We start from the raw sequence: 16,348 nt of genomic DNA, 5'->3' as shown, positions 1-16,348 counted from the left end.
CTCACCTGAAACTTGCCTGGATGGAGGATGTTTGACTTTCTCTTGGGTGGTTGAGGAGCTGAAGGCAGCCAACCTTGGCCAACACTAATACCAGCACAAACCTAAGTGTGAGCAGGGGCAACTGGAGCCTCGTCCTCCAGCCAAAACAGCCTCGGTCGCGTGAGCGTGACCAAGGGGAGAGCCCCTGAACCTGAACCGTCTAAAATCCCTTTGACTCAGCAAACGGCATGGAGATGAGAATCAGACCCAACCCTGTGCAGTAACTCTGAGCTGTGTATTAACTGCCAGAGCTGGGAACAAAGGTTTGGGGGCTGGTTTTGGCTTTTTAAAATTTATTTGCAAAGCAAAACAGCTCAGCTGAGCAGAGCAAGCATTGCTGGAGGACTGTAAGCTGCCGGGTGGTTGCTGTGCTGTAAAATCCCATCCCCACCAGTGCTCGCAGCGCGTGTGCCAGCTCCCCGAGCTCCTGTAGCATTTCCACATTGGCTGGGAGAGTTTCTGAACATGCGTGTTCGTCTCTGGAGGCTTTAATCAAATCCAGGCTTTACCAGAAATTGCCTCGAAACTTCCAGCGAGCCGAGGAAACTGAAAGCAAGGAGGATCTCGGGTGGGCGTTTGGCACTGCCAGAGATGCTGCCTTCAGCAAGGGGCGTGAGGAGGGTGCAGGCGAGGGGCTAGTGCTGGCAAAGCAGCCGGGATGAAAGGTGAGTCTGCTCCCTGCCTAGCAGCTGGGGAGCATGCAATGTATATCTACCTGAGCAATGTGTATGTGATGGGAGGACAGAGGAAAGCCCAGGGGGTTTGGTGTGAAAGGGGTCTGAAGGAGAAAAGGAGATGCGGGAGCAAGGATGCTGCTTGGAGGAGCAGGGCATTCAGAGGATGCTTTGATTTTTGGAGCATCCTTCCCCAATGCGTTTGGGTTCAGATCCCGCAGTTTCCCCAAGATCTTCTCATCCCATGCAAAACTGGGAGCTGTGCAATTAATGCACCATTGAAAACTCTCCAATCTGGGGGAGGATTTTGTTATTCCTCAGTAATTTTATTTGGGAAATGGGGTTCAGACTGCAGGTACTTTCCCTGTGAAACTGAATTGCACGCTGCATCCAGCCCTCTCCTGTGGGCCAAAAGGAAAAAAAGGCATGTTTTTTAACTTCCTTTTCTAAGCTGGGGGTGGGTGAACTTTATGCCCGGCCAGAGACAGTTGTGATCATTCAAGGGTGAGTGGCTCAGAGAATGATTGCAATAGAAAGGAATAATAATAAGAGATAGTAAATATGTGCTTTCCAGTTAAGGGGTTTAAGCATTAACAGCAGCAAAAGGGTTTATATGGTGATACAGAAACATCAGGCTGGTTTTCTGCCTGACTCCTGAAAAATACCCTGTTAAGAGCTATTGTAAAATATCAGTGTCCCGTGCGATGAATCATAAAACTAAAATCATGGGAGAGATGATACACTGAAGTCGTTATCCCGGGCAGCTGCTCGTGTTTCAATTGGGTCTGACTGAAGGCAGGGAGGTTTTGGTCACACGTCTGAGATGTGGTTATGTCGACGGCCAAAATCGTTGCATCTTCCTCTTGGATGCCACTCACGGGTGCTTTGGGGTTTTGCTGCTGCGGGGAGCAGCCTGGGGTTGTACTGAGAAGTAAACTTGAAACCTGCAAAAATGCCTTTAAACAACCAAACCCAGATCTCACATGGAAAAAAACCAAACCAAGTCTCTTTTTACAGCCCCTATAATTTCTTGGCAGTGCTGCCGTATGGCATCGGAATGTCCTTGTCCTCTCCTTTCTGCCGGGGATGTGTGGGGAGTGTGTTGAACCTGCGCCGGTTCACGTGCATGCTCAATGGTTTTAGAGGGAGGATTTGTACGGAATGAGGAATCTGGCTCAGAAACCACAGGAGGGGAAGGGAAGAAAACCTGCCTTGCTACAAGGCTTTCTGGCTGCTTTTAGTATTTGGCCTAACTAATGAAATTAGAGGTTTGGGGGACATCGGCTGCAGCTGGCGCTGCTTGGATGCAAATCCCCACCACCCATCTGATACAGCATTTAACTTGAAGGATGACGTGTGTAAGGAAGAGGGGAAAATAGCTGGAGGAGAAGCTCACAGCGGGAGAAGAAAAATCCCAGCCCTGGCTGATCCAGCCCTGCTTTGTTTTCAGGGTTGCTGAGCAGGGGGCTCGATTTCAGGAAAGGATGCCTTCACCCCGGGGGATGGCAAGCGAGAAGGCAGCACTGCTTGCTTCCCTCTTCTTCCCCTCTGCCTGCCTTTGGAAGGACCGTTCGTCTCCAAAGGGCATCCCGTGCTGCCGAAGGAGCCTCACATCCATCTGTTTTCTCCCTGTCTCTGCAGCCTACCCATGAGCTCGGACTTCCAGCATTACAGTTTCAGGATGCCGAACATCGGGTTCCAGAACCTGCCTCTCAACATATACATCGTGGTTTTCGGCACGGCCATCTTCGTCTTCATCCTCAGTTTGCTCTTCTGTTGCTACTTGATCAGGTAAGGGAGTGTTTCCTGGCCGCTTTCAAGAGCTGCCCTGGTTCAGACTGAGCCTGTTGCTGATCCCTCCATCCCCAAAAGAGGATGGCATCACCTTGTCATCGCGCAATGCATCTCATGCCAGCCTGATGTGATCCCCAAAGTGATTTAACTTTCCCTCATCATCAAAGAATTTGCTCAGCCATGTAGTGTCAGATCCAACATTCATCCCTAATAGAGCTAATAGACCCGGTGCGTACGCAGTGAGTACTGAACGCTGGCTGCCCAGAGTATCTTGGAGCAAGGCAATTACATTATCCGCTTTAAAAATGGGAGATACATTTATATGTGTGCTCAAACAGGCATGAAAATGTAGTTGGCTTCTCAAAAAGACTGGAAAGGGATGTTTTATGGTTCCTGCTTTCTGCTTAATGTTTCAACACGTTTTCCTCTTTAATGAGTAACTTGTGTACTGTGTGCATAAGAAATGTTTAATACCTGCTCTGTTCGTTATTGTACACAAATTGCTCATTCAACAGCACAGTTTAGAGATTAATGATGCAGAGTTGCCTTGTTAATCTGAACGATGGGAGTGGGACAGGGGGGTTAAAGGTTGTTCTAGTTTGGGACTTGTTCTAATTATTTTATGGGCCATTGAGGAGAGAGTCAGGCCACTAATTGAGAGGAGGAACTCTTCCTGCCGGAGGGAGAGCAAGAGGCAAGTGGGGAAAAACGGTGCCTGGGAATTGAGGCAGCGATGGGGGCCAGTTGTGCTGATAGCCTGGGATGCAGGGCTGGCTGTGCCTCTCCCTGTGGCTGGGAGTGGAGGGCATCGCTCTGCCAGCAGTGGCTGCTGAAATCCCACAGGCCCAGAGTTCTGCCAAGTTGCAGAAGAGCTTTTCCATCCCCTTTCCACGACCTCTGGCTTTTCAGATGGCCCCAGTTCCCTGCTAGCTGTACATCCCTCTGTACCTGTAAGGCAGGTGTCAGGTCTCTTCTTGCACCACAGAGGCTGCATCTGTCTGGCTCACAGCAGCCAGTCCCACCAGGTTTACTACCCAGAGGGTGTTGAAGATGTTTTGTCCTACTTTTGCAGACCAGGGAAGCAAGATTTCAGTGTCGCCTTCTAAATATTTGATAATTATCACCTATTTTCAACTCTGTATGAAGCAAAACCTTGTAAAACTTGCAAGTGAGCCCAAACCCAGTCTTACCCAGGGGTGACTGGGGCTGCCTGGACATCAAATCTTCACTTTTGCCCACAGTTATGTACAAGAAGAGGGTGTTTGAAGGTGCGACACATCTGTCCTCCCTGGCAAACAAGGCAGAAACAGATCGAGAGGTCATCCCTGACCAGGCAATTTGTATCTCGGTGCTCGATGTTAACAAGGCCTGTGCTGGGGTATTGCATCTGTGTTCAGCGTTTGCATTTTAGCTGGGTTGCCTGTGGGAGGGGATGCAAAAATAAAAAAAATAGACAAATGGTGCTCAGAAGGATCAAGGATGTGTTTTGCCCAGATTGAGCTTGAATCTATATGGCTCGCTTGCAAAATGAAGAGCCTTTTGGACCTTCAGAGTATTTTTCTGGGCACCAGGTCTTGCTGGGTGTGTTCCGCCCCAAAGAAGAAATAACAAGTAGTAATGTCTGGAAGATCAAGCCAGAAAATCTTTAAATTTAGAAGCTGGAGGTGTGTTGTAAGAGGGAGGCTGAGTAACTGGTGAAATAAGCCAGAAAAAGAAGTGGCAAGTCCTCTGTCTCTTCATGTCTTTAAATCAAGACAGAGGACCTTTCTGGATGAGACGTACTGGCTCCCATTCCCGGGAGTAACGAAGTGCTATTTAACACCCTATGATAGATGGGAGGTTGGATTAGATCATCTAATGATCCCTTTATAGCCCTAAACTCTATGGAGACTCTATGAATTGCTCTTCAAACCACCACCCCCAGCTCTATCATTGGCAAAACAGCCAAACAGGAATCTCCAGCCCCTGTTTGGGAGGGTTTCTCTGTGCCACGGGTTTTAGCTGTGCGGATGCGCCCCAGGAGTACCCACCTCCTTTGGAGCTGCCGTGTAATCTCAGCTTGCGTGGGGTATAAAAGCTTGAAGCTTCAGCGTGGTTTGGAGAGCCTTGCAGGTGGACAGCAGGACGAGAGGACCACATGCCTGCAAGTGCAGAGCATTGCAAATGATCATTCCAGGAAAGATTTCCCATGTCACTCCCCTTCAGTGCTGTTAAACACCGAAGCGTTACTGGTGCCTGGCTGCATAACAAGCAAATACCCATAGCCCTGTGGCAGGAAGATTTGGTGTACAAAGTAAGATACTGAATCTAAACTGAATTTTCCCCCCTCCCATACCAGGTGCTAAAGCCTCCTGGATTACCCCCATGTTTCTAACCCTTTCTGCAATGACATGCATGACTTTAATGGAATTACATCTGGAGGCTGTATAAAAGAGGGTTGTTAATTTAACAAGCAGATGCAGCATGGATCAAACAGTGGCGTCACAGAGAAACAGACCCAAGGCAGAGGGGTCTGGGCAAAGAAGGTCCCCTCGGGAGCTCCAGGGCTCTGCTTGCACCTGTGGGGATTATTTGCGGGTAACAGCAGCTCATGGCTTTCCCCACGTCCTGCTTAGGTGGAGAAGCAACACACAGCCCATTCTCTCCCTCTCCCTCCTCTCTCATGACTTGCACATCTGCAAATATTTGGCAAATACCAAGTGGAACTCCTGACACCATCCCTGGTTCTCATCACCTGCTCCAGATCAGAGCATCCTGTGCTGTCCTCCTCGGCATCCCCAGCTGGGGAGGCATCCAGAGCGAAGAAGAGCCAGTATCTGGTGTGTCTCCCCCTCATCAGAGAGTTGGTGGCATTAAATGAAGGATGCACCAGGGGAGGAGAGCACCTGGGCTGCGCTTCGCAACTGTGTGAATAGAGAGTGTGCTGCCCTCTCTGATGGGAGGAAGAAGTGACATTTTTCATCAGGTTGGCTCAAAACGGAGTCCGATAGGCATTTCAGCCACAAACAAAGCAAAGAGCAGTGCTCTCTGTGCGCAGTCCAGGCGAATCTTCAATTTTTCTGCCGCCGCAAACCACTCCACTACAAAGCACAGGTCCTACCCTCATGGATGCTGCCTCTACTTGGGAAAATAAGAAGAAAAAAAAAGGGGGAAAGAAAAAGGAAATGAAATTTTGCAGGCAGTGATTTGTTTCTGATCTCTGCTGAATTAATGAAAGTAATAACCTTGTGTTGCCTTCGGTCCCATAAAACTCAGTTCAGAAGGACACTGAGCTGAGCGATGCTATGCTTTCCACGTGGTTTAAATGGAAGGCACGCTCACCCTGGGTAAACGCCACAGCATCCTCTATACCCGTGCTTTGCCGTGGGTTATGCAGGGCTCATCTCTGCCCAGACTAGAGTGGCTTAAAGTCTACGGGAGGCACAGGGTACAGAGCCCTTCAAAAGCCCTTTTTTACAGGGCTCTTTCTTTCTGCATTCAGACCTGCCAGGATCAAATGCTGCAGTTGGGTTTGGAGCGCCCAAGGAGCCCAGCCAGGCTGGGAGAGTGATGCAGTGATGGGGCAATGAGCCAGAGTCGGTACCAGTTTCTACACTTTCTGCTGTGAAGTGTCAAATAAGCAGATCTTGGAGGTAATCCTGCAAAAAATTGTTTCCTCTGCATTTCATTCCCATGGTTCGCTTGCTATAGATGATTCGGAGTCACCCGGAGAAACAGAGTACTCCCTTTCTTGTGGGAGGCATGGAAAACTTGGGAAGAGATCACAAAATCCACGAGAGGTGGTTATTAAATTCAGGGATGGGTGATGGCATGCGCGTGCACACACGATCTCCAGCCATGCGCTGGCTTTTAAGATGCTGTGTGGTCCCTTATCTGAATCAGCCATCTGCCAGAAATTCCTCCGGAGTCACAGCTCTTGACACGAGATGGATGAAGCCCTGGGCTCGACGGGGAATAACGTCTGCCAGGATCTGGGGTCTCGTTACGACAGCTGCCCTAGGTCCACCCAGCATCCATCTGGCCCAGGAATCCTGGCTTTGAAAGGAAAGCGTGGAGGAGCAGACTGAGCTTGCACACCTCAGGACCAGATGTGCTCATGCTGTTCCCCATAACCTTCAGGGCGATGTTTATTTTGGCAAAGTCTCCCCTTGTAGCTCAGCACTAGCCCATGGCATTGTAGCATCCGTGCTCTGACAGCGTGGAGCTGCGCAGATCCATGGCCAGGTGGTTGCTTCTTCGCCATTGCTGGTCTAGATGCCACCACCGCGTCCCCAGACGCTTGGGCTTGTTCTGCGCGACACCTTCCCTCCAGTGGCTTTGGTGGCTGCTCGGTTCTCCATAAGACAGATGCTTTTTCCTGTGCTGGGGGAGTTTTTCCCCCTGTATGTGGTCTCCAGCCGTGCATCTAGCTTTGCCCCATCTGTGTTTCATAACCAGTTTCCCAGCCACCAGGATCCCTGCGGATTGGGCTGGTTTCATCCTGTTTTCTCTATTGTTCGTGCATCTTCTGCTCGTGTTTCTGCTCAGGTCGTTGGTGGAGGCATGCGACCCCAGCCTTCTCCTTCCTGCCTGCTGCAGTTTTATCCGTGGCTCTGCAGGCAGGTTCCCTGCCAGGCAGCATTATTAGAGGAGGAGGGATGGCTCTAAATTTGGGGCTCAGGAGCTGCTGACTTACTTGCCACTCTGTCTGCTGCGTTAAGGTGCATTTTTACCCATTCCTTGACTTTTAAGGCCCACGTTTTTTTGGAGTATTTTTGAGCAAAAAGGATAGGGATGTATTTTTACATCCTATTTTTATAACTTACTCGCTGCAGCCTTATGGGATCAGGAAGCCCCTGAGAGCTCAGAATGAAACAGCCCGGGTTTGAGACAGCTCCCAGAATATTTTCAAAGTGAAATTACAGGCGAGGGGGTTTCCCATCTGAAATCACACTCAAGGCTGGCTGGGGAAAACATTCCTGTGGCTGTCCAAGCCCTGCAGACACACACTGACATCTTATTAGAAGTCCTTGGCCAGCTCTTTAGCCTTGATGACTTCCCTCTTGCGTTTTCGGAGCGCTTTGCTAAATGCCGTGTCTTGTAATGAAAAGCCATTTCAGTTAGTTTTTTAAAAATGTATTTATTTTAGGAGCATATTCGGCTTCTCCAGCCAGCTGATTCCTGCAGAGCGCTCTGGCGGGCTGCGGGAAATGGGCTGCTGTTTTTTCTGCTGTGGAATTACGTTTTATTAATAATATGGAGGGATGTGATGGTTTTATGTTTGCTGTTTTGTTCAGTCCCCAGGAATGGGGAAAAATGCTCCCACCCATGCCTCCCGGAGAAGGGGAGGCTGGAGAGGGAGGGGCCGGGACTGGCCCTTTGCTTGTGGCCTCAAATTCCTGCTGCCACTGGATGGAGTTCCCACAGCAGCAGGCATTTTTGCAACAGGTTCATCCCCTCCATCTCTGTCCCTTGATTTGCTCCAGGAATGGATGCTGTTGGGGAAAAAAGACCACCCAAAACCCCCAAAATTATGCTGAGCAGAGTGCTTTGAAAGCGGGGCGGGGAGCCATCTTATGCAGTTTATAATCCTGATTTTGCTGCATTGGCTGTGGCCCTGGCTGCTTCCCTGGGGCAGGGAGTGCCCTGGGTGATTGTGTAGTCTTGTCAACCTGTGCCTTAATGTAGCACACCCCCGTCTGCTCTCCTGATTAGGAAAAAAAACCCCAAACCCCCCCCAAAATCCCAAGATGCACGTTTGTTCTCCTGCGGGTTTTGGCAGCTTGTTATCTCTGGTTATTAAATTGCCCTGTGTGATAGGAGGCGAGAGATGGAAGACGTCTGGTTGCTTCTCTGCCAAAGCTTTCTGCTCTGGTGTTACCTTCGGATAAATAGCTGTCCTTTGCTTGCTCAACCAGAAGGGTGGCCTCTTGTTGAATGCTTCTTCCGAAGAGTTTGGGAGGCAGAAGCAGCACAATTGATCTCATAACTGAAGATAAAGCTGTGTTTGAGGAACCCAGCATCTCCCAAGCAGCAGGATGGGGGCTTTGGTGGGAAACCTCTGAGCCGGGAGGTCTCTATCCCTGTCATCACTCGGATGTGAGTGGAGTTTTCCTTGGCTCTGAATACCTATCGCTTGGAAAAAGGCGCCACGTCCAGTCTAGAAATTGTTAGCAGCAGAACTGGCTGGAAACTGAGGGTATTTGTGGCAGCGCGTGATTTACTCAACAGTTTTTGCTGGTCTTAACGGTGCAGGTGCTGTCTGTGTGGAAAATGAGGGAAGACAAAAGAGGAAAAGGGGAGGCAGTTGTGTGCTTCTGGATGGAGGTGTTGCCTTCCCAGCTACACGGAAAGCTGGCTGTTGCTTAAATATATAGTTTCATGTGGCCATACTCATTTCTGAAATGAAATTTTTTTTGTAAAAAAATGATTAAATCTGGAAAGGAAGGAAATGAAACCTGGAGATATTACAGTAATCCTGATTTTTTGCCTGAATTAATGTTTCTCTGTGTTTCGATTGCAGGCTCAGACATCAAGCACACAAAGAGCTTTACGCCTACAAACAGGTGAGATGATACGCAGTCAGTTGTCAGCTTCTTCCCTTCTGCTTAGTGCTGAATACACATTGGAGTAGTCACTCCATCGAATTTCCTTGTACTGTTCTTCTCCTGGGGAGCATTTTGGTCTTTGTGAAGAGAAATTGTAACACCCAGACAAACCTCTGTCCCTGCTGATTTAATGTTTTTCTACCAGCTGGGCATCCTGGGAGCATCTCTCACCTGTTAGTCTGCAGGTCTCTGCATTTTCAGATGAGGTCCCTGAGCAGTGGGGACATCTCTGACACACCTCAACTGGGAACCTCTTCAAACCCTCAGCTTATTTCCAGCTGGTGAGCTGTAACACCATTGCTTCCCCAGCAATTAAATGATGTTTTGTGGGGTCCAGATCTGCTCCCTGGGTTGGACCCGGCTGCTCTGAACCACCCGCAGCCATGGGGCTCTCATGTGGACCTCTCGTAGGGAGCACCTCCACGACACCTTGGCAAACCCAGCTGTTTTCTGCACGCTCCCACACATGCCAGTGCCTTGTATTAAAATAAACACGACCAAGAGGTCAGTTCAGGTTGCTGCTTCAACGTCCCATTTTCTCCAGGGCTTGTATAATTTTTCTGTCTCTGATGTGTCATTTGAGCAGGAAACTGGGTGGAGATGGGCTGATACCAGGTCGTCCTGGGTTTGTAGCCCTCTCCAGGTGTTTAGCCTGCATGGACTGAAAATAAAGTGGCAGATGTCAGTGGAGGAGCTTGTTGCAGAGTGTGGGAGCCCAGGAGGTTTAAATCTGGGAGGAGACCTCCTGGATTTGGTCCTCGTGTTAGTGGTTACAGCTGTGCCAGTGCTGCCTTCCCCCTGTTCCTGTGCAGGGGTGAAGATGTGATGTGCTCCCTGGCTGTGACGGGTTTACTGGGGGTTTCCATGTCTACTGGGATGCTAAATGGAATCCCTCTTTATGGAGATTTTTCCTGCGGACGCTCATGGCAGAAGCTGTGTCCTGACCCCTGGCACTCTTGTTTTACAGGTTATACTCAAGGAAAAGGTGAAGGAGCTGAACCTACATGAGGTGAGTATGTCCCTGGGGCAGTAGCATAGCAGCAGACTCCCTCACCCTCTTCTTCCTCGCACTGGAGAGGGGATGGAGGATGGTAGGAGGGTGCAAAATCTCCAGTTTAACTCCCATCGGGAGCAAAACACACAGCTAGGTGTGCTTTGGAAATCAGGAAAGCACAACTGCTTTACTTCTCCTTGGAGAAACGGAGCACCCTGAAACCTTTGTCCCGGGTTGGGAGTGCCTGGGCGCAGCGTGGGGTGTTGGCAGTGCCTGGGCAGGGTGGCAGGGCTGGACCCGAGCCAGGATGCCCTGGCCTTGGCTCTGCTTTTTGAGGGAATGTGGCCAGGGCAGGTTAGCAGCAGCTCCTGACGCTGCTTTACTCTTCCAGTAAGTCTAACTGCTTGTTAATGCAGCCAGTAAAAGCACATCTGCAGAGGAGGTCTGGATTAAACCATCTCCCTCCTCCTCCTGGGCCCCCTTTAGCTTTTACTGTATTATTATTGTTTGCTGTGTGGTTATTTTTATTATTTATTGCATTATTATTATCACTGCAGTAAAAAGCTGTGGATAAAAAGGGAGGCAGAGACAGGCTGGGCCATGTATAAACAGTGTCCCTTGACGGTTCTGTCCCCTCCAGCCCCGCTCAGCCTTGCCGCCATCAGAGCGTGATGATATCTAGCATATCTCTGCCAGCCGCGTTACTTGGGCAGAGTAAACTCTGCTGAAATTTAATTGAAATCAAAGATAAACACGTTCCCCCAGCTTCTACCCCTCACGCTCCAGGTTTGCAGCTTTGCAGAGAAGAGCTGGCTGGAAGAGGCAGGCAAAGGCATGTCTGCTTGGACACATTAAGAATTAAAACCACTTTTTGCAGTCCCCAAAACAGAGGGCTTTCTTCTCAGGGTCGGGAGGGGGGCAGAGTCTGCAGCAGCTGTAAAGCAAAGCCCCGGTGGACTTTGCATTTAACCTTCGCAGGGGGAGTTGTGCCAGCAGTGTTGGGCACAGCAGTGGCTCTGTGCTGGGTCCCTCTGTGTTAACGGGTTGAGAGGAGGCTGAAATGTGGCTCAGAGTAACAATGTTATCCTAATCCACCTCCACCTACCTGCCCCTTGAGGTTCTCTGCAGGTTTCCAGGCTGCTTTGGGGCTTAGCATCCCTATTTATGGACCATTTTTTGTGCTGAAACTGAGCAGGAATCTGCTGGAGCCATGCTTCAAACGTGGGCTGGATTCCTTTCCCCTAATAACCACAAAAATGCCTACCTGCATCCCAGACATGAGTCCACTCAGCTGTTAAATACCAGCTCCATTTGTTTATAAGCTGCTTTTTTTTGGTTTTAATTCCCTGAGGAGAGCAACGTGTCCCACGTTTCATCCTCACCCTCCGCTCCCCGCAGTGCAGGAGCTAAATTCCTAGGGCAGGAGGGATGGAGTCTGTGCTTCAGGCCCCTGTCTCTGATCCACTCACATTACATTGACCTGCAGTGGGGTTTTTTACTGTCACACAGACTTAAAAGCACTTCCTGGTGTGAGAAGCTTGTTGCAGGAGGGACTTGGGAGTGTGCCAGAGCCCGAATGGCAGCGATAACCCTTTGCTGTCCTCCCCCATCTCCTTGGTTCCCAGCTCTGTGCAGCTCTCCCAGCCCAGATGCTTTCAGGGAAGGGGGCAGAGCAGCTCGAGCCTTTCCCTGGGATTTGGGAAGGGCTGGAAGAGTTCTGCTCCAGCTCGCTCTGAAACATCCCTTTTTGGGCATTTGGATTTGGGTATTTACAGTAAGCGCTTCTGGAAAGCAGAACGCGGGGGGCGGATTTTGCAACATCGTGGGGCGGCTGTCAGGGCTTCCTGGAGCCTTGCAGAGGGGAAGGTGCCCATCTAGCTCTTCAGCCCCGTGCTTCAGGCTTTGGTTTTCCCCTTTTTTCCATCACGCCACCTCTGCCAGGCTTTCACGGAGCTCGGGATGGGCGCATTCCTCCGGGGCTGGCCTGAGCAGCTGCACCAGTGTTTGCTTGCTCGATAAAAGTCTCCAACAAGCTTTGGGAAGTATCGATGGGCACCACATCCCCAGGAAAGCCGGGAGCCTCCCATGGTGCTTGCCAGCCACCTGCCTCATCTCAAGGGCTTTTGGCAGCAGGGCTGGCCCTTGTTTCAGACTGCCAGAGACTCCCAGGCCGGGGAGGCTGTGAAAAGCAGCTGGGAATATCCAAAATCCCCAGGATTATCCAAAGTGGGTCAGGAAAAGCCAGCAGTATGAGGGAAGCAGATTTTGGCTGGGTCTCTTTCCTGCAGGGAAAACAGCCAACCTTCCCGGCCCTGGGAGACACATGCGCCCTTTGCCTTTTCCTCTTCCCAGAGTTATCCCTACGGATGCAGTTCAGTCCCAGGGGTCAAGCAGCAGCGTGGATCCATCCCCCTGCACCCTAAAGCCTTATGGCACATCAAAACACATCCCAGGCTTGTGGCTGTTGCTTCGGGGTCCCCTCCATCAGGAAAGGGAGACCCGAGCCTCAGGCTGTGATCCTGAAGCCCGATCCCAAAGCCCAAAGGCCGGGCAGTGAAGCCTGGGAAGGCCCTGGGGGTGATGCCACACCGCTGCAATGCAGAAACCTTCCAGCACGGCGGCAGGGGATGGGGGGGGGGGGGCGGGGAGGGGCAAAAATAAAAAGCAGCTGCTTGGTCAAAACAGGGGGTTTGTAGCAAAAGAGGGGTTTGCTTTCCCTGTAGCACGGGGAGGGTTTCTCTCCCCACTCCCCGTGTATCCTTGCTGGCATCAGAAGCCAAATTGCCCTTCGTTCCCCCAACCAAGGGTGGGACAAGGCAAGCACTGGGGAGATGGAAGCTGGCTGAGGGCATCGCTTAGGGGCAGGGGTTTTTCTTTTTTTGGGGGGGAGGGTTTTGGCTGGTTCAGAGATGTTTGTGTCATTTGTATGTGCGAAAAAAGTGCTCCCCTGCTGCTGACTGCTGTTTCTCTCCACCTCTCCTTTCAGATCTGCGCCGTTTGCCTGGAGGAGTTCAAACCCAAGGACGAGCTGGGGATCTGTCCCTGCAAACATGCCTTCCACAGAAAGTGAGTGGGCAATGGGGGGGCTGCAGCTGGGCCACCCTGACTGCCTGGCGAGCCCCGGAGGTCTAGTAGTGCTGCTCCTCACCCAGGGTTTATTCCCACCCCAGTTCCAGGGGAAGGAGGGGAATTGCAGCTAAAAGCCCCTCATTGGATGGATTTGTGTTTGGAGCAGCAAAAGTCCAGTCGTGGACTGGCAAACCACTTAATTTTATATATACATACACACACATACTTCATATATTCCAGAATGTATATTTATATCTGTGTGTGTGTGTGTATATATCTGCATATATAACATTTATATATATATTTATAAAATAGGCACTGAGAACCACTGCAGCCAGCTCCCCAGGGAAGTGGCCACGGCCGCAGGGCTGTCGGTGGGCAGGAGGCGTTTGGGCGGCGCTCCCGGCTGTGGGGTTTAGCTTGTAGGTTGCCCTGTGCTGAGTGAGGAGCTGGCCACGGTTGTCCTCACGGGCCCCTTCCAACTCACTCCATGATTCTATGAAAAAAAAAAAAAAAAATTTTACATATATGTGTTGTACAAAAACGTAAACCACTGAATTTTATATGCATCATATATATACATTCTGTGATGTATATATGAGATGTTTGTATACCTTCTATAGATCATGTGTTTATAAAATGCATATATTCATGTCACTTTTTATATATTCTATATTTTTGTGTATGTATATATTTTTATATCTCTATTTCACAAATATATATAAATTATGATATATATGTACACAAAAATCCAGATATACACACACACACACAAAAGAGCCCTAATAAATGGTGAATTGAAAATTGGGCACCAGCAGCGCTCCAGGGAGGGTGACAACAGGTCAGGCCTGGTGTGTGGCCCCCAGGGCACAGCCCCTCACTGCCGCAGAGGGACAGGGGTGGCTGCCACCCTGCAGGGCTGTGTGGGGCACTGAGTTAGGGGGTTATTTTTGCAGCACCCATGTAATACCACTATCCCCCCGTGTCTGTGTCCCCCACCAGGTGCCTCATCAAGTGGCTGGAGGTGCGGAAAGTGTGCCCGCTCTGCAACATGCCAGTGCTGCAGCTGGCCCAGCTGCACAGCAAGCAGGACCCCGGCCCCCCCCAGGGCCCCCTCCCCGGCGCGGAGAACATCGTATAGCTCCGCTGCCCCAGGGACTGCCCTGCCACCAGCCCCGGGGGACTTGGAGACAACCAAAGCACTATGGCACCAGCACGGAGGGACAGGCGAGGACGCAGGTGGCCGGGTGGGGAGCCCGGAGCACTTTATGGGGGGGCACGTCCCTACCAGCTGAAGCAGAAGAGCCCCACACCCCAAAAACCTGCCTCCACGGAGCCATACCAGGATGAAGGGTCTCGCAATTGAGCCCAGGCTCAACTGCCCTCCTGGGGTGTGAAGGGGGACTTGGGGTCCTCCGTGGGCACCTGTATGATATTCTTCTTCCAGCACGTCCCTTTGCCAGCGCGACATCCACCGGGAAGCGGCGTGGGCCATCACAGAGCAGCACTGATCCACCCAGGGTGCCCGATAGCCTCCCACAACGCCACGACATGCCCTCCGAACGCCCCAGTATGCTCCCCAGCCCTGCTGCCCCCGTGCCACGCCGACACCGTCAAAAACGATGCCCAACCCACATGGGGGGACTCTGGAGCGTCACGGCTGGTTCCTGCCTCGTTCTCCTCTTTGCCGTTCTTTTGATGGGGTTACCTCTGCCTTTGCAATCCCTACCTAAAAAACTGGATCTCGGCACCATGGGTGCAGCCATGCTGGGGTTCGTGCGGCCGTCGGGAGCCTCCTCGGCACCCGCTGCTCCTCCGAAAGGGCTAACCAGGACGGGGAAGCCGGTGTCGCCCCTGGGAGATGGCAGGGTGGCAGTAGTGTGGGGTCCCGTGGGCTTTGGTTACCCCACCCACCCTCCCCCAGGGCGGTGTCCCCCACCTCGGTGTAATGGGCTACCTCGGCGGGGCCGTGAGTCCCTCCGGCGGGCACGATCCTGGCGCTGAGCCATCACCGGTGAGAGCCGGCACCCGCCACCACCTCCTCGAAACCGCGGCACGGCCTTGCTGGGGAAGGGGGGCAGGCAAAACTCCTGTCCTTGGGGTTCACCCCATCGCTGTCAGCCCGGCCCGGGGGAGGCTCTGGGTGACGGACGCGTGAGCTGCGCCATTTTGCCTTGCCAAAACACCCCGAACCCAACCGGCATCGAGCGCAAAAGCTGCTGGGGGGGGGGTGGGGGGGGGGGGAAGCTGTGCTATTCCCTCGCCTCTGACCGCCCCGTGGGGCCAGTTTGGGCACCGTAGCAAACGCCCCGGCGTCCCTCTCTGCCTTTGCCAACTCTTCTTCCCTTTTTCCTGGAGCCGGGGGTACGTCAGTATTACATGGCAGCAGCTTTCCCAGCCCCCTCGGGCACAGGATGGGGCTGGGAAGGCTCCGGGTGTCGTCCCCCCTCCTGTAAATACCGTGCGACTCCCGAGACTGTTTATGGAGCGAGGAGCCTCATAGACGTGTTTGTACACTACGAATTCTGCAGCAGAATATTTTTTAAAACGTTTGCTGGTTGTTTTTTTTTGGGTTTTTTTTTTTTTTGTAAGCTATATTTTTGTATATTTAATTGCTATTTTAAAATTCTAATGCATCTTTTTTGCTAATCACACTATTCTTAAGGAAAAATGAGGAAAGGAAAAAAAAACAGTTTGCATGTGATTTGACTTGAAATGTAAATAAAAGCAGGTTTTGGAGGCGGGGGTGTGTTTGCAGGGGGGGTTGCACCTGGGAGAGCCCGGCCCCGGGATGGAGGGGTCTGCCCTCCCATGGGAGAAAGGAGCAGCCCTCGTTCCTCAGCGCCGCGTCACCCCAGGGATGTCCGGGGGGGCTGGGACCTGCTGTGCCGCGTTGGCCCCGGCCCTTTCCGTGGGGGAAGCCCGGGAAATGGGGGGGATCGGCCCAGGGGGGCAGGCTGGCAGCCCGACGCGCCTGGAAATCCCCAGCCGAGGGGGATTTTGCAGGGCCTGGCCTCAGGAAGGGGGGGTTTCTCCGAACCTTCCCAGCCCTGGGCTCAGCCCAGGGGCCGGGGCTCCCGGGCCCGGCTGTGCCACCGCCAGCCTACCGCCGGCCACGGGGCTGGGGAAGCTCCGCGCCCAGCCTCCGCGCTGCGGGATTTCCTGGGGCGCAGCTCCCAGCCCCACCTCCC

At 52.0% G+C, this 16,348-nt stretch overlaps 1 protein-coding gene across 6 annotated transcripts in view; it reads left to right on the top strand.

Moving 5' to 3' along the window:
• RNF24 (ring finger protein 24) overlaps nucleotides 1-15,896 on the top strand; it is a 33,569-nt gene extending 17,673 nt beyond the window's left edge. For all 6 annotated transcript variants that reach the window (XM_055699114.1, XM_055699088.1, XM_027799971.2 and 3 more), the window contains 5 exons: nucleotides 2,355-2,504; nucleotides 9,010-9,052; nucleotides 10,062-10,103; nucleotides 13,075-13,154; nucleotides 14,160-15,896. In XM_055699114.1, the coding sequence (XP_055555089.1) occupies nucleotides 2,362-2,504; nucleotides 9,010-9,052; nucleotides 10,062-10,103; nucleotides 13,075-13,154; nucleotides 14,160-14,298 (447 nt within the window). In that variant the 5' untranslated portion in view covers nucleotides 2,355-2,361 and the 3' untranslated portion in view covers nucleotides 14,299-15,896. The remainder of the gene's footprint in view (nucleotides 1-2,354; nucleotides 2,505-9,009; nucleotides 9,053-10,061; nucleotides 10,104-13,074; nucleotides 13,155-14,159) is intronic.
• The last annotated feature ends 452 nt before the right edge of the window (nucleotides 15,897-16,348 follow it).

Source organism: Falco cherrug, chromosome 1 (assembly GCF_023634085.1).
Source record: "Falco cherrug isolate bFalChe1 chromosome 1, bFalChe1.pri, whole genome shotgun sequence".
Classification (NCBI taxonomy): domain Eukaryota; kingdom Metazoa; phylum Chordata; class Aves; order Falconiformes; family Falconidae; genus Falco; species Falco cherrug.
This window is presented reverse-complemented; position numbering and strand designations above follow the sequence as displayed.